Genomic DNA, 23,369 nt, shown 5'->3' on the forward strand with positions numbered 1-23,369 from the left:
GTCGGGCATGACAGAAAATAGGGAACCACTGTACTAAAACAGTGCCTGGGCTGCACTTTGGACAGCCCTGAGGTAAACATGTGAAGGAGCCATCGCTGATGTGCAAAGCTTATTTATTTTGCAACTTTAGTCAAGTTGACATGATGACTTGAAGGGACTGAGTTCTGAGAGCTGCTTGAAGCATTCTTCAAAATGCACGGCCTCTTGCACGGTCTCTCCTCCTTGCCGCTGCACATAGAAGATGGATATTACTGAATTAAAATACATCTGCCATAACTTCCATGGCCACATGGTGGCAGCAGAGTGCTGCTGTGGTAAACATAGCATATACGGACATACAGTATACTGTACTTCCTGTACAGCACGTGTCAGTGGAGGGCCAAGACACTGCAGGTTTTCTCTCCCAGTTTCTCCAGCAGGTGATTTAATTGATGAGCTCCTTCCCTCAAATTGGAGGAGTTGATCATTAAAATCAGCTGCTTTAGTGGAAAGAAAACCTGCAGTGTCTCGGCCCCCCACGGTACGAGTTTGACACCCCTGCTTTACAGCGAGTATGGAAATGAGGTGGTTACCACAGTGGTAGAGTTTGTTGAGCCTCTGAGCGTCCAGCTTGCTGAGGTGAGTCCTCTGGCCAATGCGGGCTCTGCGTTTCTTGGGCAACAGCGTCGGGCGTCCATTTGCACTGAAGAAATATCTAACACCAAAAAACAAACTGTGAATGATACGAGACTCCTTTAGATGCCAGTAATTCAACGTTGACATGCGGCAGAAAGGCATACTATACATACTTCCCGTAGTGCATGATGGACTCAAGGTCATAGGGAAGGTTAAAGGTGTTCCCACGTTTCATCTTGAAGTGTTTTTTCTTTCCTGCCAGAACGAAAGTAGTTTTATTTTGTGTTTCTAATTTAGGACATCCTGGCTCTTGAGTCTCGTAGATCACGGTGGGTTTTATGTAGCAAGACCCCCAGTGGATGGTAAAAAAAATGCAAATAACGGCTGCGCGCGCGCGCACACACACAAAAAAACACAACTTACAAATACCTACTTTTAATCCGGTGGCTCTCAATTGGTGTGGCTGCAGAGTTCCCCCAAATCTCTCATTTAATGAGTTATTTTAAGAAAAAAAGTGTAAAGATTTCAAACACCAACAAGAGGGGGCGGGGGAGGAGAAGAGAACACTCAACATCTTAATGGCTGTAGACTAATAAACATGACAGTAGCCTTCAAATACAAGACTACAGAGCGTTGTAGCCACCTTTAGGAGTACTGATAAACATCCCGCTGAATAAAAAAAAAAAAAATTCAGAATAAAAGCGCTAAATGAAGACCCACAAAAATCAATGAAAAATGACTTTTTTTTGTAAATTTGCGACGTTTCTCGTTCCAATACGACTAAAGTTTGTTTTTGTAAAATTGGGACTTCTACTGAAATATTTTGACTATTCTTCTAAAAATCACAACTATTTCAATTTCTTGTAAGTTTGTCTCATAATTATGACTTTATTCCCATAATATAACTTTCTGCAAGCCAAATTTTCCAAAAATTACAACTCTTGTTTCTCATTTACAACCAAAACCCCCCCTCCCCCACAAAAAATTCTTTAATATTTCAACTCTACTAAAATGACATTTTTCCTCACATTGAGTTTTCTTGTAAAATTGCAACTTTCTCTTAATTTTCTTTAAAATTGTGTTTAATTTCTCAAGTATCTCAACTTTCGTAAATATTTGTAAATTTTCTTCTCATATGACTACTTTTTTTTTTTTTTTAAATATTTGAACTTTGTGCTACAAAAAGACATTTCCGACATTACCATTTCCTATGGTAAAATCAATGCCGATGTTTCTATTTTTGCAGGTTTTTGTTCAAATTGTATTTTTAGACTGTGCCACGGACCAAATTTAAAAAAAAAAAAAGGACGCTCCTGCTTTAAGTGCATTGACTTGAGACTGCGCCCTCTGCTGCATTCCCCCCCCCCCCCCACCCCCACCCGCGGATGGTGTCATCAAACCACTTTCTATTTACGTTAGCATAAAAGGGAGACGACATTAAATATTCAATCTGCGAATATGAGGGGAACAAATGACTTCTATAATACTGTACAACGATCCTCCATTTTGAGCAGGATGGAGCGCTGAAGTGTTTTCTGTAAGTGGTGCTGACGAGTAGTTAGAGCACGTGTGTCAAACACATGCCCTGGAGGGCCGAAAACCTGCAGTGTCTCGGCCCTCCATGGCACGAGTTTGACCCCCCCCCCCGAGTTAGAGGGTAAAAATGTACCCTGCTTGATGTTGTTCCACTGAATGGTGATGTACTTGTTGCGGTCCTTGCGGGTGTGCTCGTGGTGCAGACCCAGCGCGTGCATGATCTCGTGGCACAGATTCCCCACACTGCACGTCTTGGAGTAATACACCGGCTGCGCTCCTCCCCGACACCCGACAAACGATGCACACCTACAACACACAAGTGAGCCTTTCAGGTCAGCAGGTGGAGGCCTCGTCTCAATTCTGGGTTTTCCTCTCTGAGGAACATGCACTTAATATGGAAGCCTGTTCCTGCCACTGAAAAACTGCGTGTGAACGGTTGTTTGTCTACAGATGTGTCCTGCGACTGGCTGGCGCCCATCCAGGGTGTACCCCCGAAGTCAGCTGGGATAGGCTCCAGCATACCAAGCAACCCCAATTAGGATAAGCGGCATAGAAAATGGATGGAAAATGCGCGTGTGCCGCCTTCTTCTCTGGAGCCTTCAGCACATGCTCAGTTTGCGTCTCAGAATTTTGACTTTTCAATTTCAACTTTTTCCTCATAATTGTGACTCGTCTTAATTTTGACTATCATAATTATGACTTCATAATTTCGGCTTTCAACTTCATCTCATAATTATGACTCAATTTAAACTCTCGGAATTTCAACTTTCTCATGACTTTCATCTCATAATTTTGACTTGTCATTTCGACTTTTCCCCCCTCATGACTTTATTTCAATTAACTTCTCATAATTTTGACTTTAAGACTTTATCTTATGACTTTCCTCATAATTATGAATTATTTTGATTTCCCCCCCCATAATTATGACCGTAATTTTTACTTTTCACAATTTCAACTTTTCAGCTCATGACTTTCGTAATTTCACCTTTATCTCACAATGACCCATAATTTTATGGACAGAATTTCTAGGCGCAGGCAGGGCATTGAGGGGTTCCGGTTTGGTGGCTGCGGCACCTCCAAGTCCGAGTCCATGGTTCTCGCCCGGAAAAGGGTGGAGTGCCATCTCCGGGTCGGGAATGAGATCCTGCCCCAAGTGGAGGAGTTTTAGGTACCTCGGGGTCTTGTTCACGAGTGAGGGAAGGATGGAACGCGAGATCGACAGGCGAATTGGTGCGGCGTCTGCAGTGATGCGGACTATCGGTCTGCTGTGGTGAAGAGAGAGCTAAGCCGAAAGGCAAAGCTCTCAATTTACCGGTCGATCTACGTTTCTACCCTCACCTATGGTCATGAGCTTTGGGTAGTGACCGAAAGGACAAGATCGCGGGTACAAGCAGCCGAAATGAGTTTTCTCTGTAGGATGGCTGGGCTCTCCCTTTACAGATAAGGTGAGAAGCACTGTCATCCGGGAGAAACTCTGAACAGAACCGCTACTCCTCCGCATTGAGAGGAGCCAGATGAGGTGGCTTGGGCATCTGGTCAGGATGCCTCCCGGACGCCTCCCTGGGGAGGTGTTCAGGGCAAGTCCGACCGGTAGAAGGCCTCGGGGAAGACCCAGGACCCGTTGGAGAGTCTCCCAACTGGCCTGGGAACGCCTCAGGATCCGCCAGGAGGAGCTGGACGAAGTGGCCGGGGAGAGGAAAATCTGGGCCTCCATGCTTAGGCTGCTGCCCTCGCGACCCGATCTCAGATAAGCGGTAGATGATGGATGGATGGACCATAATTTCAAATTTTTTCGTCATGACTTGTTTTACTGAATTATGACTGACTTTTTATCTTGTCACTTCGATTTTCTTAAAATCAAATAATTGACTTTTTCCAAATCTCATAATTTCGACTTTGTATCTTATAATTATGACTTACCATTTTTTTTTCCTTTCAGTGGCAGAAACGGGCTGCCATACACTGGCAGTCAAAAGTAGCCAAAGAAAAAGGGGGGAAAGTGTTTGGTAACGTCACCCTCTGCCCTTCTTGAACTTGACGTAGTTCATCTCGTTGCTGTGCTTCTTGAAGCGAATGCACGTGACATCAGAGATCATCTTCATGGCGCTGAGGATGTTCTTCTCTTGTCGTTCTGCCAAGAGGAGAGAACAGCTCATTTTGCACCTTCTGCACCCCAAAAACGGTGGAAAAACAAATGCGAGAGGACCCACTCAGGCTGTGGCTGATGGTGTAAGGCATAGTGGCGTCCGACCACACCACGCTCACGGCGTTTCTGTCCTCATGGGGCTTTCAAATCAAAACGCAAACGAGTCGTCAATATTCATAGGATCTTCTTGCACATTCAGGCAGGTGAAATGGTGTCCTACCTGCGTCAAAATGTCCCCCTCCAGGACTCCCGTGTCGTTTTCAAGATCTGCGCCATGCAGTCAGACGTACAAATGACAAAACCTGTTTAAGCACACTGTACTTCCAAGTCCGAAAAGTTTACCTTCTAACGTCTCTGCACTGTCTTGCTCTTTCAGCGGGTCTACAACAGAGGACAGGGTTTGAGATCCCAATTTTAAAACAACCAAGTTTAATAGAAACCGAGTCAAACCTTGGGTGAGCGACATATTTTGTGTTGCATTCAAGGACACGCCTAAAAAGACACGTCTAATTCAATACACTCAATTTTTTTCGTGTTTTCACATTCTGTGTCTTTAGTAAATATACTCACCTTCTGGTTGAGACACCAAAGTCTCGGAGGTAACGTTGCCTAAATAAAAGAACTTTTAAAGTGACTATTCTGCACATTGCATGTCAATGGAATCCAACTAAAGCTTGGAAACTGACCTGTGGCGGGACTGATGCTAGCATGCTGGGTGTCATTTCTGAGGACAGCGCCGACTGAAACACAAATAATCAAGTTAATAAAACAAGAACGAGACCAGACTTCTATCAAATTGTTTGTACCTGGCAGCGTGCACGCGAGCAAGAGCAGCAGGAACATGTTGCTCCAACTGATCTCCTCACACTGGCAACAGGTGAAGCCATTTTCAATCATCACAGCCATTTCCCAATGCATGTGTATATATTTTGAAAAAATTCTAATTTGTAAATTATGTTGGCTTTGAAAAAATCTGTTGGCTTGAAAACTTAATGTAATCATTTTTAAAGTTCTAATAACCCGGTTAGGCAGACGCGTGATCATAACTACTGTAATGTAAGACGAAATGAGGTCATGCGTTATTGTCGACACCAGGGGTCGCTATTGGGCAGGAGAGTTCAATAGCCTCAGTGTTTGACAGTTTAAGACAGGGGTGTCCAAACTTTTTCCAGCGTGGGCCACATACTGAAAAATGAAAGGACGCAAGAAAAAAACGAACCTCAGCTTCGTGATGTAGATGAAAAAGCCCATCATTAGTATCCACTTCTGTTTTTGCTCTTTTTCCCCCATTTTTGCTGTTTCTGTTTTGTTTTTCAAATATTTCAACTTTCTTCTTAACTAGTCTTGGTAAATTCTCTTTTTGTAATCTTTTTACTTTATCTCTATAACTTTTTCCCCAACCTAATTTTCCAGAAATCGCAACTTTTTTGTTTTGTTTTGTTTGTTTCTCAGAATGTTAAGACTTTTTTGTTTTAAAATGATTTAATGTTTCAACTCTGTGCTACTAAAATTACATAATTTTTCCTCCAAATATAATATATTTATTATTGTAAAACTGAGTATTTTTCCCCATTAGACTGCGACTTTTACTGTAAATATTTTGACTTTATTCTTGTTTTTTTCCATTTCTGCTGCTGTTTTTTATTTAAATTTTCCAACTTATTCAACTTTCTTCTTGGAGATTTTCTTCTTGTAATTATAAATGTATTCCCATAATATTTGGACTGTATTCTATTAACATTATAATATTTTCCAAAAATTACAACTTTATTCATTGTTTTGTTTTTTGTCATATTACAACTTAAAAAACAATGCCATTTTTTTATATTTCAACTTTATGGTGCTAAAATTATTTTTCCTCATAATACATATTACGATGCTATTCTCATTTAAAAAATATTGTTAGATTACAACTTTTTCATAATATTATGATGTTTTTTTAATAAAATAAATGTTTAATGTTAAGATTGAAACTTAATATTTTGAATTTGTAAAATGACTGCTTGATTCCTAATTTTTTCCGTTTTTTTTTTTTTTTTAGTTTTTTGTAAATTTGCATTTTTAGAATGTTACGACTCGGTCAAATTTGATCATTGAAAGACTTACCCTTCACCGTATGGTGCGTTCTGGAGTATTGGGAAAAAGCATTACACTCCACCTGGACTTTGCGCGGCTTTCAAATGCGTTCTAGTTTGGAGCTAAAAATGTCAGAGTTTTCGGGAACGCAGCATTATCAATGCTGTTCACTTCAGTGGTGATTGAAAAAGACTTATTATCACACTATTTCTATCGTATTGCTATTACAGTTAAATACATTTAATGATGATGAGTGCTTTTGCGCAAATATGTGAGCTGGAGTTCCATAAAACCAAAACAAAAAACAGTAGTTAGTAGTTATGAGAGTGTCCCACTGTCCTTGAAGGCATCACAGTTCAGCAACATGACAGTCATGTGACGTGGAGTCATGTGGCGCAGTCACTTCCTTCCAATTCACCTCAGCGCCGCTTCACTCCTCTGTCCTATCATGTCGTCCTAGTGGGCTCCTTACAAGACATCCAGCCCAGTCAAGCATGTTTTTACCGAACAAAGGCCGGCTTCGCTCGCCTCTCGGGCGGCTGCTTTGCTTGGTGGCGTGTATGGGATGTTTGCAGCTCCAGTGCGGAGCAGCGACGGCGGCGGAGGGAAGCCTGTGGTACCAGGATCTCTGCAGGTACAAACACACCTCCTGTGCAAACAAACAAGCCCATGTTGGCTTATATTAGCGTCTGCATTTGTATTTATCAGCAGAATATTAAATATGTCGGCTGATCATGAGTGCGCGTCTCTTGACATTCAAAGGTCTCGTGAACATGAGTCAGCCATTGTATTTGTCTTGTCAACTTTTTATTTCTAAACCTCATTGAATCCTTTTGTCATTGCGCCGACACCTCCGCGGTGATCCTACAACGCAGTTTGTGTGTTTTGGCTTTATTTATCGCCATCACATGTCATTATCTATTGAGCCTGTGGTCAAGCTAAAGCAGCGAGCTAGCTTAAACTGCCATGGCTAACTGGCCAACAACATGACACTTACCTATTATGGCGCGGCTTTATTCGACAGTGACCTTTCAAAATGTTAATTTGCTCTGTCAAAGGAGATCCTGCTGAGCAAATATTGACACGTCCCTGAGCCAGCCGATGATTAGACCGAAGAAGACGCACAATCAACTTTTGAGCCATATGAAGGGTTGGGAACGTGATCAATCATGCTAATTGTACTACATTTTCGCTAGTAAGACTTAACAAGGTTACTTGTTACAAAGTTACTTAAATTAGTTCATTTACTCAGCAACAGGCTATAATATACCAAATTGTGCTTACACCTGCTTCTAGCTAATTAAAACAAACTCTCACATTATGGTTTTCATGTATTTGTTGTCCATCTGTGACAAAATAAAATCGGTGTGTGTTTACAGCATCAGACTGTTCATGTGTTAAAGCAGTGGTGTCCAAAGTGCGGCCCGGGGGCCATTTGTGGCACACGGCACATTCTAAAACATCATTTAACAAGATGACTAAAAAAACAGAAAACATGGAAAAATCTGCAGTAAAAATGTAAATAATGAGAGGAAAAAAAGAGAATAAACTCATAATATTATGAAGAAAAATAATGTCATTTTAGTAGCATAGAGTTTAAATATTAAAATAATTTTTTTTAAAAACTTTTTTAAACGTCTTAATATTATGAAAAACAACCAAAACAAAATAAAGTTGTCATTTTTGGAAAATTGGGTTGGGGAAAAAGTTCTAATATTATGGGAATAAAATCAAAATATTATGGGAATAAAGTCATATTATGAGGAAAAAAAATGTCTGAAGATTATTTAATAAGAAAGAAACAGCAAAAACTGAAAAAAAGACAAAGGTGGATACTAATTGATAGATAGATACTTTATTGATCAGTAAGAGAAATTCACTTGAATAGCAGTTTTTTTCTTGAAAGAATGAATAACTTCTTATTATACTAGATATCAAAGTGGCTCTTGCATCCTTTCATTTTTGTATGTGGCGCTTGCTGGAAAAAGTTTGGACGCCCCTGGACTATAACATGAAGTACTGTGCTTAAAAGTGCTTCTAACTAATTCCAACAAATGTTCACATTATAATTTCCTTGTATTTGTTCTTCATACAGTATGTGACAAAGTAGAATTGATGTGTGTTTACAGCATCAGACTGTTTATGTTAATGTGTCAAGAGTGACTATTTACTTTATATAATATAATATTTACAGGGTTTCTTTGAAGCTGTGGCGGTGGGCAGCATGGGAGGGCGGACTGCTGCCGCAGTGTCATGCTGCTGCTGTGACAGCAAATTTTGTTTATTATCACAAATGTTATCAATAATAGTACGACTTATTTATTTATTAACTTTTTCCACTTGCCATGTTGCAAGTGCCAACACGGCAGACAGGCGAATTCCGTTGCATGATTATCAAAATAAAGCATAGAGAAACATTTTTATGATATATTTTTTTCCAAACTAATTGTGGTCAATATGTGCGTAAATAATAAGCTACATACAGTATGTACTGTATCTATATAGCATATGCATCCATTCACATACAATATATTACTTAACATTGTTGTCAAGTAAAAAAAAAAACACTAAACAAATAAACCGTGGCGGTACACCACGATCAATCACATGTAGCCGAAACCCTGAAAATATCATAATGTTAGTTTAGTCAAGGTACGGAACAGCTTGGGACATCTATGTCAATTTGCAAAACTGGAAAAGAAATTAATGTTAAGGTGTTAACTGTAAGGGCTGTTGAATGTTTCAGTACTTTTTCAACTTCCTGTTGTCTAAAAGGAACTGATTTGGCGTCCTTGAATGGATCAGTAATTGAATTAGATTTGGCATTTACGTTCCTCTTCATCTTGCTCTTACTGAAAGGTTGAACCGTTGAACACGTGCATCTGAAAGTTTCAGGTAGCCCAACTGAAGTTGACCTGTAAAAGGTCACAAGTTATTTTAGCTTCATCCTGAAATTTCACCCATCCTGAAATTTGTTGTTGCTGTTGCTGTATTGTACCTCCACCACCCGTCTGTTGTCTTTTCTCTTCTTCTCTATCACCTCCTGGTCCGATCTGGCCGCTCCAAATTTGCATAACAACAAAACATCAAATAAAGTCAAATAAATTCTGTATAACAGGGGAAGAGGATCTTACACTTTTCCCTGGCAGAGCAAATCTGTTGAGCGCGTAAGGGCATTTAGATCAACAATACTATCCGCCCTAACGGCCGGACAGGACCAAAAAGAAATTTCACCCGAGCGCCAAATAATCATCTAATCATCCTCTTGACTTTATTGCTTCTCTTGCAGCTACAAATGGGAGGCCATGGACCTGGATAATAAAATTAGCTACACGCTCAAGCTGTGCGATTCTTCCCCGTCCACCATGTGTGGCGACGGCACGGCCGTCTGTGCCCACGACCTGACCAGTGACATTTACCAATCTGTCGGTAAGTCTGCGTCTTGTCTTGTTCTGCATTTCACTCCCCGTACCGTGCTTCCCATGCATTCGTTTGGCACTACCTGTTTGCCCTCGCTCATAAACACAATATAACGCAACTCGTCTGCCAGAGATAAAGAGGACGGAGCAGGAGGGATCGATGTTGCCAACTTGTGATGTGACAAAGCGCTAACAAGCGGGTTGAAAAAAAGTTGCGTCCGCACTGTGCCGGATTAGTAAATAGTTGCATCCGGACAGGAACGGATCACTGGGTGAAAAGGATGTAATACACAAAGCACACCTACGTGTGGCGCTCTAAACAGACACGCAGATGGAACCATGTGACGCACCAAACCATAGAAGAAGAAAGGACGCGTGTGCATAAATCCGTCGTCTTCCAGTTTCCAAAACTCATCTAGACTTACTACGAAGTGGAATTACTTCTACGATTCAATTTCGGAGAATAAGACCACCAAATATCAGGAGAACGTCCACTGGGGGGAATCATGGCCGTCGAAATATTGATTGTATCAGATATTATGTTGGCTTGTTGTCAAAGCTCACTTCTGGTCACGTGACAGTGACGGGTCTGTGATGTGGTTTCTGTTTCTGGGTTTGGCCGTCTGTACGGAAACGACAAGCCGGCCTTTTCAGATTTTCCCGCTTTATTCAAGTCACACAGAAACGATAAAATACTTTGCCGTTTTGACCTGAAAACGTTTCCGCGTGGCTAGCCCCTCAGAGGCTGCTCTGTCTTGTTTGTGACGTTTAAAAAAAAACAAAACAAAAAGAAGCGAAGTTCATTTGTACTTCTAAACATTTCATTCTTTTGCTTTTCATGTTTATTAAATCACTTTTTGTGAACGCAGTTATGCAGATATGACAGTTATTTTAGAGCGAGGGGGTCCAAAGTGCCGCCTGGGTGGCATTTGTGGCCCTCTGCTGTTTTTTAAAATAATTAATTTATTTTTGAATTGGCCTGTGGCACATTCTAAAAATCTAATTTAATATAATTTTAAAACTAAAAAAAACATTAAAAAAAATAAGAGCGATAGCAAAAATGGCAAAATCAGCAGTAATTTTACAAGAGTAACATCAACATGTTAAGAGAAGTTAGAATCTGACAAGAAAAATACATTTTATGAGAACAACATTGTGATATTATGAGGAAAAATAACGTCATTCTAGTAACATCAATTTGAAATAATACAAGAATATTAGAATCATTAAAAAAAAGTCAGTATCTTTTCAAGTCATAACTTTATGAGAACAAAACAATGAATAAAGTAGTATTTTTTGGAACATTAGGTTGGGGATGAAGTTATAATGTTTTGAGAATAAAGCCAAAATATTATGGGAATAATGTCATAATTGCGAGAAGAAAATTTATAAGAAATAGTTGGAAGAAACAAAAACCCACAGCAGCAGAAAAAAACAGCTGTAATTTTACAAGAATAAAGTCCAAATATTTAGAGGCAAAAGTTCTCAACACAAAATGGTGCAATTTTACAAAATAAACTCATAATAAGAGGAAAAATAATTATTTTAGTCGCATACAGTTGTAATATGTTATTTTTTAAAAGTCATAATGTTATAAGAAACATTATGACTTTAAAAAATAAATTAAAAAAAGATAAAAACAGGCTGCATGGTGGCCTAGTGGTTAGCATGTTGGCCACACAGTCAGGAGATCTGCTTGGGCATCTCTGTGTGGAGTTTGCATGTTCTCCCCATGCATGAGTGCATGCATGGAGTTTCTCCAGGTGCTCCAGTTCCCTCCCACATTCCAAAAACATGCATGTTAGGTTGATTAGCGACATGAAATTGCCCATAGGTATGAATGTGAGTGTGAATGGTTGTCTAAATGTGCCCTGCCATTGACTGGCGACCTGTCCAGGGTGTAGCCCACCTCTCACCTGAAGTCAGCTGGGATAGGCTCCAGCATACCCTCGCGACCCTAGTGAGGATTAAATGAATGAATGAATGGTTTATAAGAAACAAACAACACAAAATAAAAATCAATTAATTAATCGATTATGGGAATAAAGTCATATATTTAAGAAGACAGTTGAAATACAAGTATGTGGAAAATGAAAAAAGGAAAAAAAAAAGAGCTAAGTTGATACTAATATGCTTTTTCACCTTTATCGCAAAGCTGAGATGCAGTTTTTTACAAAACATCAAAATGGAAAAGTTGCATCCTTTCATTTTTCAATATGTGGCCCTCGCTGGGAAAAGTTAGGACACCCCTGTTGTAAACATTAGTGTTTTGCTTTTCATCTTTTTACTCACGTTTTGCAAATGCCTCAAGGACGATTATGCACATTTGACAATGACTTCATTCATACTTCATATATACATTCACATATACACATATACAGTAGATTGTAGTCCTGTGGCAATACTGTCCCAGTCGTCCGTCCAGGCTGACATTTTATTATGTTATGGCATAGATTGCTTTATGCGTGTAGCCTCACCCTCGGGTCTCATGACTGACGCACAGCAAAGGCCATTTACCGCTCTTTAGTCTCACTGCGGGCCAACAAGAACACACAGTAGGTTGTGTTGTTGTGCCAAGAGGCCGGCCATTGTGATGACATGATCTATTTCTTGTTTGATACCGCAACGTTGTTGACACGTTGTAGACACGTTGTGCATTGTAGTCCACAGCCATGCATTTGTAGTTTAACGGGTGTTTATTATTGTGGTTACAGTTTGCAGTGTTGTACTGTTATCCTACTGACAGCTGTTTCTAATAAGCGCCGCAAAGTACAAGCATGGTGATACCCGTAGTGTCAGATAATCATGCATCTTTCTAAAGCCACTTTTGTGGAGGTGAAAGCACTGAGGAGGACCCGAGCCTTTTTATGCAGACGCAGTAGCTTTGCAGGTCACCGGATTATGTAACATTCCTTATCATCACAGCAGCAAACGCGATGACACACCTTTGACCACCAAAGGCCTATCACAAAGATGTCTGCGTTTGATATATAGGACAAAAGTTCACACTAATGTGGCGACAAAGAGCGTAGCGCGCCAATAAAGTTGCTACTTCTCCACCAATGCCCTGAAAAAATCACCTAGTTTTAACTGGCACTGTGTGAGCCATATTTATTTAACTGCACTGTTTTTGGTTGCCTTATTTAGCAACATGAGAGCATCTTGGCGTGTTGTTGATTCTGCAGATGGCTTCCCACTGCTGTGTATGTGCATGTTGACATGATGCATGGCAGCAGGGACCACATAGTCCACCAGACATGTTTTTTTAAAGGGCAGCGGCTCAGCTGGGGGAGGAGAGTGTGAATGTTCTTTTTCAAGACATGCAGGTCTATAAATCATCAACATAGTTTATTATTATTATTTATTTGTCATTATTAGGACTGTCACGATAATTACGACGCCCTGTATAAATTGACATGTCATGTATGCATGTGTGTTTCATCTGCTGTCTCTCTGCACCACACAGGCTGGATGACAAGAGGGTTCACTCCGCATCTGTCTGTGCACATTGGTTATATAGTGACATGAACAGAGAGCGTGAGCCCTCATCTCATTCAGCCTCTTTGTGGAGGCGGGGCTACTAGTGAGTGGGTACAGAGTGTTAGCAGCATACGCTAACATGAATGAAGGCGCAGAAGCGATGGTTTCTGAGGCAAATGCCACAGCCGACAGCCACAGAGTGGGAATACTTTGGTTTTAAACTGAATTAACCTTTTTTTGTTTCTAATAATATTATGACTTATAAGCCTATTTTGAATATAAATGTCAATAACATTTTTCTTTTACTTATAACATGTTTTGAATATAAATATAAATCTAACATTTTTCTTTTACTTTACTTTTAACATAATTTGAATATAAATGTAAATGACATTTTTCTTTTACTGATAACATGTTTTGAATATAAATATAAATGTAACATTTTTCTTTTACTATTTCCTCTCTATGCTACTAAAATGACATTATGTTTCCACATAATATTTACGAGTTTAATCTCCTAAAATGTTTTTCCTCTTTGAAATCCGACTTCATTCTTATAAAATTATGGCTGGTTTTTTTCTCCATTTCTGCCATTTTTTTCCACCGATTTCACCTTTCTTCTTGTAAATTTTTATTATTATTATTATTATGACTTTCTTCCCATAATATTTTGATATTCCCTTAATATTTTAACTTTTTCTGCAACTTAATTTCCCCCCCCAAAATGAAGCTTTATTTTGTTTTGTTTGCTTGTCATGTCAGAATATTACAGCTTAAAAAAACATATTTTTTTCCCTTTAATAGTTCATGTTTGTGCTACTGAAATGATGTTATTTTTCCTCATAATATTATGACTTATTCTCATTTTTATCATCATTTTTTGTCTCCATGTTTTGACTTATTTTTGGGAAATTGCTGCCGATTTTTCCATATTTTTCCATATTTTTTTTTTGTTAAAATTTTTTTTTAGAATGTGCCAGAGGCCAATAAAAAACACCAGTGGGCCATGTATAGCCCCTGGGTCGTACTTTGGACACCCCTGACATAATCTGACATCATTGAGAACTGAGAATAGTGCCACCTGCTGGTTTGGAGGGTTTCTAGGGTGCCGTAGACGGACTTTGAGCGACAAAATGCTTAGTTTTTTCCTTCTTACCAGCTCACACCAACATGCCTGTCCTCATTTCTTCTTTTTATTTTCTTAGAATTCCTCACAATGACCTCTTCTCCACCTCTGCCCTTCAGGTGAGCTGTCCCTGCAGAGGCTGTCGGGCACCGTGTTGGATTACAACAGCACGGTTAAATGTCCGGCAAGTGACAACAACATCCGGACCACCATCGGCTTCCAATGTGGGAAAACCATGGTAAGGTCTGAGACACTTACATGCTTCTCTTTATGCTGTGGTGGCCATAGATGCTAGCATCTTGTCAGTTGATTAATCTTTATGATATGTAAAACAGAAAGTAAACCAATGTGTGATAGTTGGCCTTGAAAGTCAAAGCATCCACTTCGCTAAAATGACAGGAAGTGAATGTGACAATAGCGACCACCTGTTAACTTCTTGTGTCTCAGTCTGTGGCTTGGATGTTAGCAGTGTGTCGGGAAAGACAATTATCACGTCCTGTCGCGTCATAAAGAAGTGCTTCTGCAGAATGTATGCCGCATTCTTTGTGGGTCGAGTGGGAACATTGGCGGCGTGCTGAAAGTCGCGCCTCCAGAAGTAGAAGTCTGCAGTGGTGCTTATCAGCAGCAGTGCAGCACGAAGACAACACAGAGCGCTGCAGGCTGACAAATGTGATAAAGCGCTAACAAGAAGCAGTTGACTTGTGAGGAAAGGAAGTAAAGTGTCTGTGAGGAAGCTGAAGAAAGTCTACATTTAGACCTGGTATGAGTCTTGCTGGTCTAAATTAGACCTGCATGTTACATTACTCATGTCATGTTCTTCTGTCCCATGTCCGTCTGTGGAGCACAGATCAATAATGTCAGTTGCTCAGGTGAAAATTCGACTTTACACTCTCAGCTTCCGCTAGGCCTTCCACGATAATCAATAAATCATTTAACGGCACAATAAATAAAAACAAAGTCGGTCATTTTGCCGGCATCAATATATTGACATGTGCATGCGTGTTTGTTTCCCTCCTCTCTCTCTAACAAACAGGCTGGATGGAAGGAGGGTTCACTCTTACGCCTTTTCCACTGTAACAAACTTTGGTGTTGGTGCTACATTAAGTTTGAGGCCAGGGTGGAACCATGTTGCATGTGAACTGACTCCAACACCAGTTACATTTTCTATTGTCCTGGGGAGCCGTGGCATGACATCACAGGGGTTACGCCTCCGGTCAGGAAACAACAAAAAAAAGACAGAAAGTGGAAGTGTGATCTCAACGCATCTTTTTTTTTTGTGATCAATACTTGTCAATTTTTTTATGCGTAATTTTTTCTATATAATTGTTTTTTTTTACTTACTGTGCACTACTAAAACAAAGCATATTTGTAATGATCCACAGTTAAAATAAACAGGAAACAGATGAATTCCTTCCATTATTTTAATAATTGGAAGGTTACATCTACCGACATATTTCCCATTGTACAGAACCAGCAGGAAAAGTAACTTGTGCCAGTAGCGGCATGTATAAAATTAACACAAACTTCAGCATATTCTGAATTGCAAACATAAAAAAATCTGCCATTATTCATAAATAAATAATAAAGACTTCTCAAGTCAAACAAAAATGCTCTTCATAGAATCTCTGACAAACATAGCTTTCAAAAATAGCTAGCAAAAATATCTTTCATGCAAAATATAGATGACTATACCAGCAGCTCTCATACAAGAATAACACTTGCAGACTTCAGCACATGATGAATAACCAAAAAAAGTAGGTTGCGCTTATTCACAAATAATCCAAAAAATACAAATGAATATTCAACATGCCTCTGCAATATTATTGAGCCTCTCAGCCGTATTCGCACCCATATGGCTCTCATTCATTCCTGTCGTTTGTAGCACATAACACGCTGGCTTCCAGTCATCAGTAATGAAGTGCGCTGTTACGGTGACATAGCAACGCCTTTTCTGAGTTGGGTGGAAAATTAGTTGTCACCTGCTGGATTGTTCTCTGGTTGGCAGCAACAGCTTATTTTAAGCTTGTTTAACAAAGCTTGCATATTGTCTGGCTCTTGTCCAGCTCATTTTTACTTTTAACTACATGAAAGCCAAAGTGCTTCCAGACGCTTGGGGGTGTGGGTCAGAATTTACCCTCAGCCATTCTGGTAGCATCTTAAGTGCACCACCATTAACTGTCCGGGCGGCACTTCTTTACTTCATCGTCTTTTTGTTGTTGTTTTTTTGTTCCGTCAGCATCGATTATTGACATTTTTGAATCAATTCATAATCGTGATTGTCCGCATCGCAATGCATCTCAGAATCTATTATTTCCTAATATGAAACAGGTTTACAATTAAACTAGTTTACTGCTGTATGCACAAATGAGAAGGGGAGGGTGGCGAGGCTTTCATTCATTCAACAATAGCAAGCTAGCATGCTAGCGTTAACAGCAGGCTAGTATTTACACCCAAACCTGTGCCGTGAACATAAATTCTACATTAGAAAAACAGATACAACTTACGGGCGTCCATGCAGGTCTGACTTGTGCCTGGGTCTTCTTTTGTGATGGCCTCCAGGGTTTTGGTGGAGTTTATTTCACCAGCCAGTTGCTGACCCCCCCTTGTGACCCAAAACTTTGTTGAGCTCCTCAAAATTGGAAAAAATAAGGCATTACTCTCCTACGACCACAGCCACTCCCGCCTAGGTCTTTCTTTTGGTCTCTTGGAGTCCTTCTTTAATTCCTTAAGTTTGTTATTTATTTGTTTGAAAGACTGAAAAAAACCCACAGCAGCCATCTCTCCTCTGGTGCATTCCAGGAGCCCATTGGCCGGGTTCTTGTCACCATTTCAAATTTCTTCTGCACTTCTTTGCATGCCCAAATGGACAAGAGACAGCAGGTCTCCTCTGGTGTCCATGTTTTCGGAGTGTTTTCCATTGTTAGTTTGCAATGCAGTGTAATAAAGATGGAGGTGATTCACTGACTTTTTTTTTTAGGTAGCCCCGCCCAACTCACTATGCAAACGGTTCGTCCTACTCGGCCCAACAAGCTTTTGGAGCCAGAGTTGAACCAAAAAAGACAACTTCAGTTTGAACCAATTGGAACCATGACAATGGGAAAGCAAACCTCTGAGAACCAGCTCCAAAAAAGCTCCGAACCAGGCACAGCGGAAAAGGGGTCTCTGTGCATCTGTCACAACACCTGGGCGTGTTGGTTCTCTAGCAGAATGAACAGAGTGAGCAAGCCCTCCAGTCAGTCATTCAGTCTCTTTGTCCCAATGGGGAGAGGCGGGGCGCAGCTGCACTCTGTGTGCACTCACTAGCTGTGTGTGTCGTGTGCTTCACCAGTGGTTCTCAATTATTTTCTGTCATGCCCCCACTAGGGGACAGAAATGTTTGGAGTGTTGAAGAGGTCAGACGTCACCGACGTTTGTGGCCCTTGTTTTGTCTTTATAGGGGACCCCAGAATTTGTGGCTGTGTCTCAGTGCATGCATTACTTTGAGTGGAGGACCTACGCCGCCTGCACGAGCGACAAGTTCAAGCCTCACAAAGAGGTACGAGGTCACACGAACAAACCCAGAATGTGAAATGGTTAAGATATTAGTGTTCAACGTTTCTCGGCTGTATGCAGGTGCCCTGCTTCGCCTTTGACTCGGACGGTAAGAAGCACGACCTCAGCCCTCTCATCAAAATAAGTGACAGCTACCTGGTGGACGACGGCGACGACAGCGTGGACTTCTACGTCAACATCTGCCGTAGCCTCAGTAAGTCACTAAGCACTTTTTAAGATACAGTCAGTCATTGTCGCTCCTTGTGTTTCAAATGGAAAAAAACAAAACAAAAGGTTATTCGTGCTGCACTGAACTTGGGCGTGATTTGCCCTCCCTCTCGTGGCCCCCCGCTAGCATGCACAAACATTGAGCATTCATGCTATGGCCTGCTTGCTTGTCTCATCACTTCTATTCTGCAATAGTTATTTAAATGCAATATTATTTCGAGTCGTTTTTGTTTCTACTGTGGAAGGTGCTGTCTGTCATGAATTACTTGTAAGAGGAGCGATCGCAGAGTTTGCATGTGTGGGTTTTCTCCGGGTACTGCGGTTTCCTCCCACATTCCAAAAACATGCATGTTAGATTAATTGGCGACTCTAAATTGTCCATAGGTATGAATGTGAGTGTGAATGGTTGTTTGTCTATATGTGCCCTGCAATTGGCTGGCGATCAGTCCAGGGTGTACCCCGCCTCTCGCCCGAAGTCAGCTGGGATAGGCTCCAGCATACCCCTGCGACCCTAATGAGGATAAGCAGCATAGAAGATGATAGATGGAGGAGCGATCACATTTATTAAATCTTTATTACGCACACAAATGGTTGAGCGGGTGTGCTGTGGGTTTGACTTTGGCATTCATTTCCTGATCAAAATTTTAAGACCTATTGAAAAATTACAAGAATTTACTCCTTGCACTGTTGGATCTTAAGGAGGTTCGAGGTAGAGCTTTAAATGCAAAAGGAAGAAATGGGAATGAGAGAAAAAATGTTGGGAGTAAGCCATTTATTGTAAATTGATTTACTGAAATAGGATGTCCAACAGTCTGATCAAAAGTTTGAACACCATAGCCCAAAAAAAACGATGTCCATTTTTGTAAACTTCCCTTGCCATCCACCTCCAAATGTTCTCCATTGGATTTAGATCAGGGGAGCACGCAGGATGGTCCAAAAGAGTGAGCCTATTCCTCTTGTAGTCCTTTTGTGAAGTGCAACGTTGTCCTGTTGGAAAAAGCCACACAGATGAGGGCCTTCAGTAATACAACATCTCCACATAGCCATCTGCCGTTTGACGCCCCTGAACAACCTGAAGCTGCATTGTTCCATTGAAGGATCATGGTGGCGCCCCCACCACTGTGCCGTGTGGAAAACATCTCAGGTGGGATCTCCTCGTCATGTCAGTAACGGTGGAAGCCATCAGGACGGTCAAAGTAAAAAAAATTTCTCATCAGAGAATACAACATTTTTCCATCTTTCAATGTCCCATGTTTGGTCCTCTCCTGCAAAATCCAAATGGGCAATTACAGCATGTAGAGCTGAAGGAGACGAGGCCTTTGAAGACCTTTTTTCTTCTTAAAAGCCTTCTCTGGCAGATGGCATCTGATGGTTATTGGACTGCACTCGGCACCAGTAACAACGATCATTTGGGCCGAATGGTCCCATGTGTGACGGACAGCCAATGGGATCCTCCTGCTCAAATATTCATCGGGAGTCCCGGCAGGACTCAAAGATGGCAAAAAACCCAACTTTTCAGAGGGGTCAATTTTGCACGTTTTTTCAGTGCCGGCACTGTCGCGAAATTGCATTTTTTCAAGAGCTGAAACTACACTTTACCGGCCCGGGAGGTGGGCCGGCAGGAGGGCTGGAGACATTTTTTTGGGTCTACCACTTGACCTTTTTCTGTTAGTTGCTGGAATGATATGACCGTATTATCAACAAAAAGGACCTGAAAATGTGCTTTTAGGGCTGGGCGATATATCGATATTTTTATAATATCAAATATGTTTTTCAAGCATGGTATGAAAAATACATTATCGTTCATATTGATAGAGACTGGATTTACGCTGTTCTCTTGTATCTTGACACGGAGGTCTGTCTCACTCATCACTGCTGTGTCAGCGTTCCTTAGCTCCGTGCTCCGTGCTAGACCCAGCGCCATTTCAAACCCTCCTAGTGACAAATGTAGCTACTTTTTCTGGCGTCGCTGGAGAGTTCTCTGGTGTTTAGGAACATAAAAGTGAAAGTAAAGCACCCGCTACACACATAGTGGAGATCCATGCATCTTCAAGGCACGATGCCGCTGGGGTGGATCTCGCCATGTTTTACAGACCGGGTTTCTTAATCTTCATTAAAGACTACTCAGTACACTCGAGCCTCATTCGGACTTGGCCACTTACCTGTCAGTGTGTCAGAACGTGTGATGGAAGAACGATGTGTTAAACAAGTTAAACAAGTAATCGTAACTACTATTTTTGAGTTGCTGCTTAAACAGGGCACTTTCTCATATTTTGTGCTAAGGATTTGAGCATAGCTAAATGTTTGATTATATTTTACCTTTTTTCAGTATCCATCCATCCATTTTTTATACCGCTTCTCCTCATTAGGGTTGCGGGGGCATGCTGTAGCCTATCCCAGCTGACTTCGGGCAAGAGGTGGGGTACACCCTGGACAGAGGTGGGGTACACCCTGGACTGGTCGCCAGCCAATCACAGGGCACATATACTGTAGACAAACAACCATTCACACTCACATTCATACCTATGGACAATTTAGAGTCGCCAATTAACCTAACACGCATGTTTTTGGAATGTGGGAGGAAACCGGAGTACTCGGAGAACATGCAAACTCCACACAGACATGCCGAACGGATATACGAACCCAGGTCTTCCCGATCTCCAGGCTGTTCCTGTGTGGCCAACATGCTAACCACCAGACCACCGTGCGGCCCTTTCAATATGTATTTCAATATTTATTTATTTCTATAAGATTTTAAACATTTGAATGAAACAACTTCACACGCATATTTGACTTTGACTTTGTATAAACTCACTTTGTGGAAAAAATATCGGGATATATATCGTATATCGATATTCTACACGAATATATCGGGATATGAGGTTTGGTCCATATCACCCAGCCCTACGTGCTATGAGTAGTCTTTACCACTCCCGGAACCCCAGATCCCACTTAAAGCCTCCTTGAGATCCAACAGTGCAAAATGTAAATTCTTACCATTTTTCAGCTGGTCTTAACATTTTCATCAGGAGTGTAAATGCTTGAGATTGTATTTGAAGTGACATGGCTAACCAGGCCTCACACATGCTCTTGCTCTCTGTCAGACGCTCCAGAAGCACGTTGTCCAGGAGGTTCTGCAGCCTGCCTGGTGACCAAGAACGTGGCCTACGACATGGGCTCTCCCACCCAGCCCTTACAGCTCTTATCCAATGACAGGTAGCTGATGATCTCATGAGCCATGTGCCATTTACAATCATGTTTGAAGTGCTTAGCATTTCATCTGCTTTTGCAGACTGAGGTTGCAGTACCAAGTGAGTGCCGATGCCACTCCTCCAGTCTTCTGCAACGGACACACTCCTGCTGTCACCATCACCTTCATCTGTCCCTCAAGCAGACATTCAGTAGGTTACGCACGCACACGTTTACAACTGCTGCGTATAAGACTTCCTGTTGCTCCTAACTCTTTTGTTGTCACAGGGCAGCACTCCTAAGATGACGGCGGAGGCCAACTGCCGCTATGAGGTGGAGTGGGCCACGGAGTACGCTTGTCACAGAGATTATTTGGAGAGCCACACATGCAAACTCACCAGCCAGCAGCATGACATCTCCGTCGACTTGACCCCTCTCACCTTGAGCTGTAAGTACCACTGAGATGCTGGTCCACTAAAGTCATTGTCAGATTCCAGAAAGAAGCTTGGCATATCGTCAGAGGGAGAGAACTACTCTTAGAAGACAAAATATCAAAACAATTAGGTGACACCCTCATGAAAATAGACATTTGTCTGTCCACATAAAAACACATTCACGGTGGCATGCACATTTTTCGCCAATCAGAAGCCTGAAAACTCAACCACAGCTGCCTTGGTCGTGCATTATAATGCCTCTGTTCATCAGTATGGTGAGATATTAGTTAAACGATGATGTGTACATTACATCATATGTTTAAAACCAGTGCTGGCTCACATGGAACCCAGGAAACATCATGAATGTGTAATTTTTGTTTTTTTGCCCGTGCATGTGTCTACCAGCCATAAGTGAATAACTTCATGTTCATGTTGGTATGAAATATGCTTGAAAAACATGAGATCATGTCAAGTTTTTGATAATCTCCACTCCACTTTTCTGAAAGCTTGTTTTCAAGGACAAAAACAGACGTTTGTGTGTGGACGAGAGGTCAAAAGGCCTTGCGTTTAAAATCTGTATTCGTATGGACAGTTTTGGGGGTTTTGTGTGTGTGTGTGTTTTTTTTTTTTTTTTTTTAAGAATAATGCAACAATTTATTTAACAAAAGAAAAAGGAACAACCCCAACTCCAACCCAAACCCAGCCCCACAACACCCAAAAAGTCCACACAAAACAAACAAAAAATAACTAAAACAATAACAGCAATAATAATAACAACAATCTGTTTTTTTAAGCATTTAACCAACACTAACAAACAAAAAACAACACAAAAATACATAAAAATAAATTACAACCATCTGTTTACCACTTGTCATTGTTACCATTATCATAAATAATAATCATTAACAGTCATAATGGCTTAACCCTGCATTGCATCTCACAAACCCAACAAGTTCTCCAGAGCACCACACAGTAGCCATTATTCATTATTCATTAATTCAACACTTTGAAATCATACAAGACTATTCACATAAGGGAGAAAACATATATTTTAAGTTTATATAATAGTTATAATAAATTCATAGAATGAATCCCATATTTCAAAATAATTTGGCTCACTATTATGTAATCTAAATGCAGTTTTGTTGATGCTGTGTTCTGTGCGTTTGTCTAGCTACGGACCATCCATACTACGCCCATTCTTCAAACAGTGACGGGACAGAAAGCTACATCTACTACTTGAACGTGTGTGGAAAAGTCCCCACGGACGAATGCAGCAGCTTAGGGGAGTTTGTTTCGTCCTGCCAGGTGAAGAAAACAAGTGACATTAAAAAGGTGGCTGGAAGATACCAGAACCAGACCCTGCGGTAATGTGTGCTTAAATAGCTTTTATTTATGCACGTTGGAAAACAGCTCTTTTAACATGCCTCCTATCTCATTTAGTTATTCTGATGGAGATCTGACTTTGATCTACCCTGATGGCGCCATGTGCTCCACGGGTTTCCAAAGGATGACCATCATCAGCTTTGAATGCAACAGGAACGCAAGTAAGAAGCTTGAGTTCAACATAAGATGAAGCGTGGCTTGTT

At 41.0% G+C, this 23,369-nt stretch overlaps 2 protein-coding genes across 3 annotated transcripts in view; one reads left to right on the plus strand and one right to left on the minus strand.

Annotated features, from left to right (window-relative positions):
- Positions 1-102: 102 nt before the first annotated feature.
- LOC129171847 (zinc metalloproteinase nas-14-like) lies at positions 103-6,445 on the minus strand. Of its 2 annotated transcripts, XM_054760890.1 has the most exons (13): positions 6,404-6,445; positions 5,104-5,164; positions 4,984-5,037; positions 4,868-4,906; positions 4,748-4,789; positions 4,640-4,678; positions 4,518-4,564; positions 4,362-4,437; positions 4,168-4,282; positions 2,285-2,457; positions 789-870; positions 573-694; positions 103-228 (listed from the first exon to the last, which is right to left on the minus strand). In XM_054760890.1, the coding sequence occupies exons 2-13, from the start codon at positions 5,138-5,140 to the stop codon at positions 188-190; spliced, it is 867 nt and encodes a 288-aa protein (XP_054616865.1). In that variant the 5' UTR covers positions 5,141-5,164; positions 6,404-6,445; the 3' UTR covers positions 103-187. The 2 variants fall into 2 exon arrangements, with proteins under 2 accessions (XP_054616865.1, XP_054616864.1); XM_054760889.1 differs by lacking the exon at positions 6,404-6,445 and having other exon boundaries at positions 5,104-5,644.
- A 298-nt stretch (positions 6,446-6,743) lies between these two features.
- The window catches only part of igf2r (insulin-like growth factor 2 receptor), a 44,830-nt gene continuing 28,204 nt past the window's right edge, over positions 6,744-23,369 (plus strand). The window contains exons 1-10 of the mRNA XM_054760882.1: positions 6,744-7,007; positions 9,663-9,802; positions 14,518-14,636; positions 17,835-17,933; positions 18,011-18,143; positions 21,262-21,373; positions 21,450-21,558; positions 21,635-21,794; positions 22,955-23,147; positions 23,224-23,327. Coding sequence (XP_054616857.1) covers positions 6,868-7,007; positions 9,663-9,802; positions 14,518-14,636; positions 17,835-17,933; positions 18,011-18,143; positions 21,262-21,373; positions 21,450-21,558; positions 21,635-21,794; positions 22,955-23,147; positions 23,224-23,327 — 1,309 coding nt within the window. The 5' untranslated portion in view covers positions 6,744-6,867. The remainder of the gene's footprint in view (positions 7,008-9,662; positions 9,803-14,517; positions 14,637-17,834; positions 17,934-18,010; positions 18,144-21,261; positions 21,374-21,449; positions 21,559-21,634; positions 21,795-22,954; positions 23,148-23,223; positions 23,328-23,369) is intronic.

This window comes from Dunckerocampus dactyliophorus, chromosome 19, assembly GCF_027744805.1.
Source record: "Dunckerocampus dactyliophorus isolate RoL2022-P2 chromosome 19, RoL_Ddac_1.1, whole genome shotgun sequence".
Lineage (NCBI taxonomy): Eukaryota > Metazoa > Chordata > Actinopteri > Syngnathiformes > Syngnathidae > Dunckerocampus > Dunckerocampus dactyliophorus.

Coding starts and splice junctions, on each gene's coding strand:
- LOC129171847 (XM_054760889.1), bottom strand. CDS start 5,341: ATGATCACGCGTCTGCCTAACCGGGTTATTAGAACTTTAAAAATGATT. Junction 4,907..4,983: donor TAGCATCAGTCCCGCCACAG/GTCAGTTTCCAA, acceptor TCTTTTATTTAG/GCAACGTTACCTCCGAGACT. Junction 4,790..4,867: donor TTTGGTGTCTCAACCAGAAG/GTGAGTATATTT, acceptor GTGTCTTTTTAG/GCGTGTCCTTGAATGCAACA.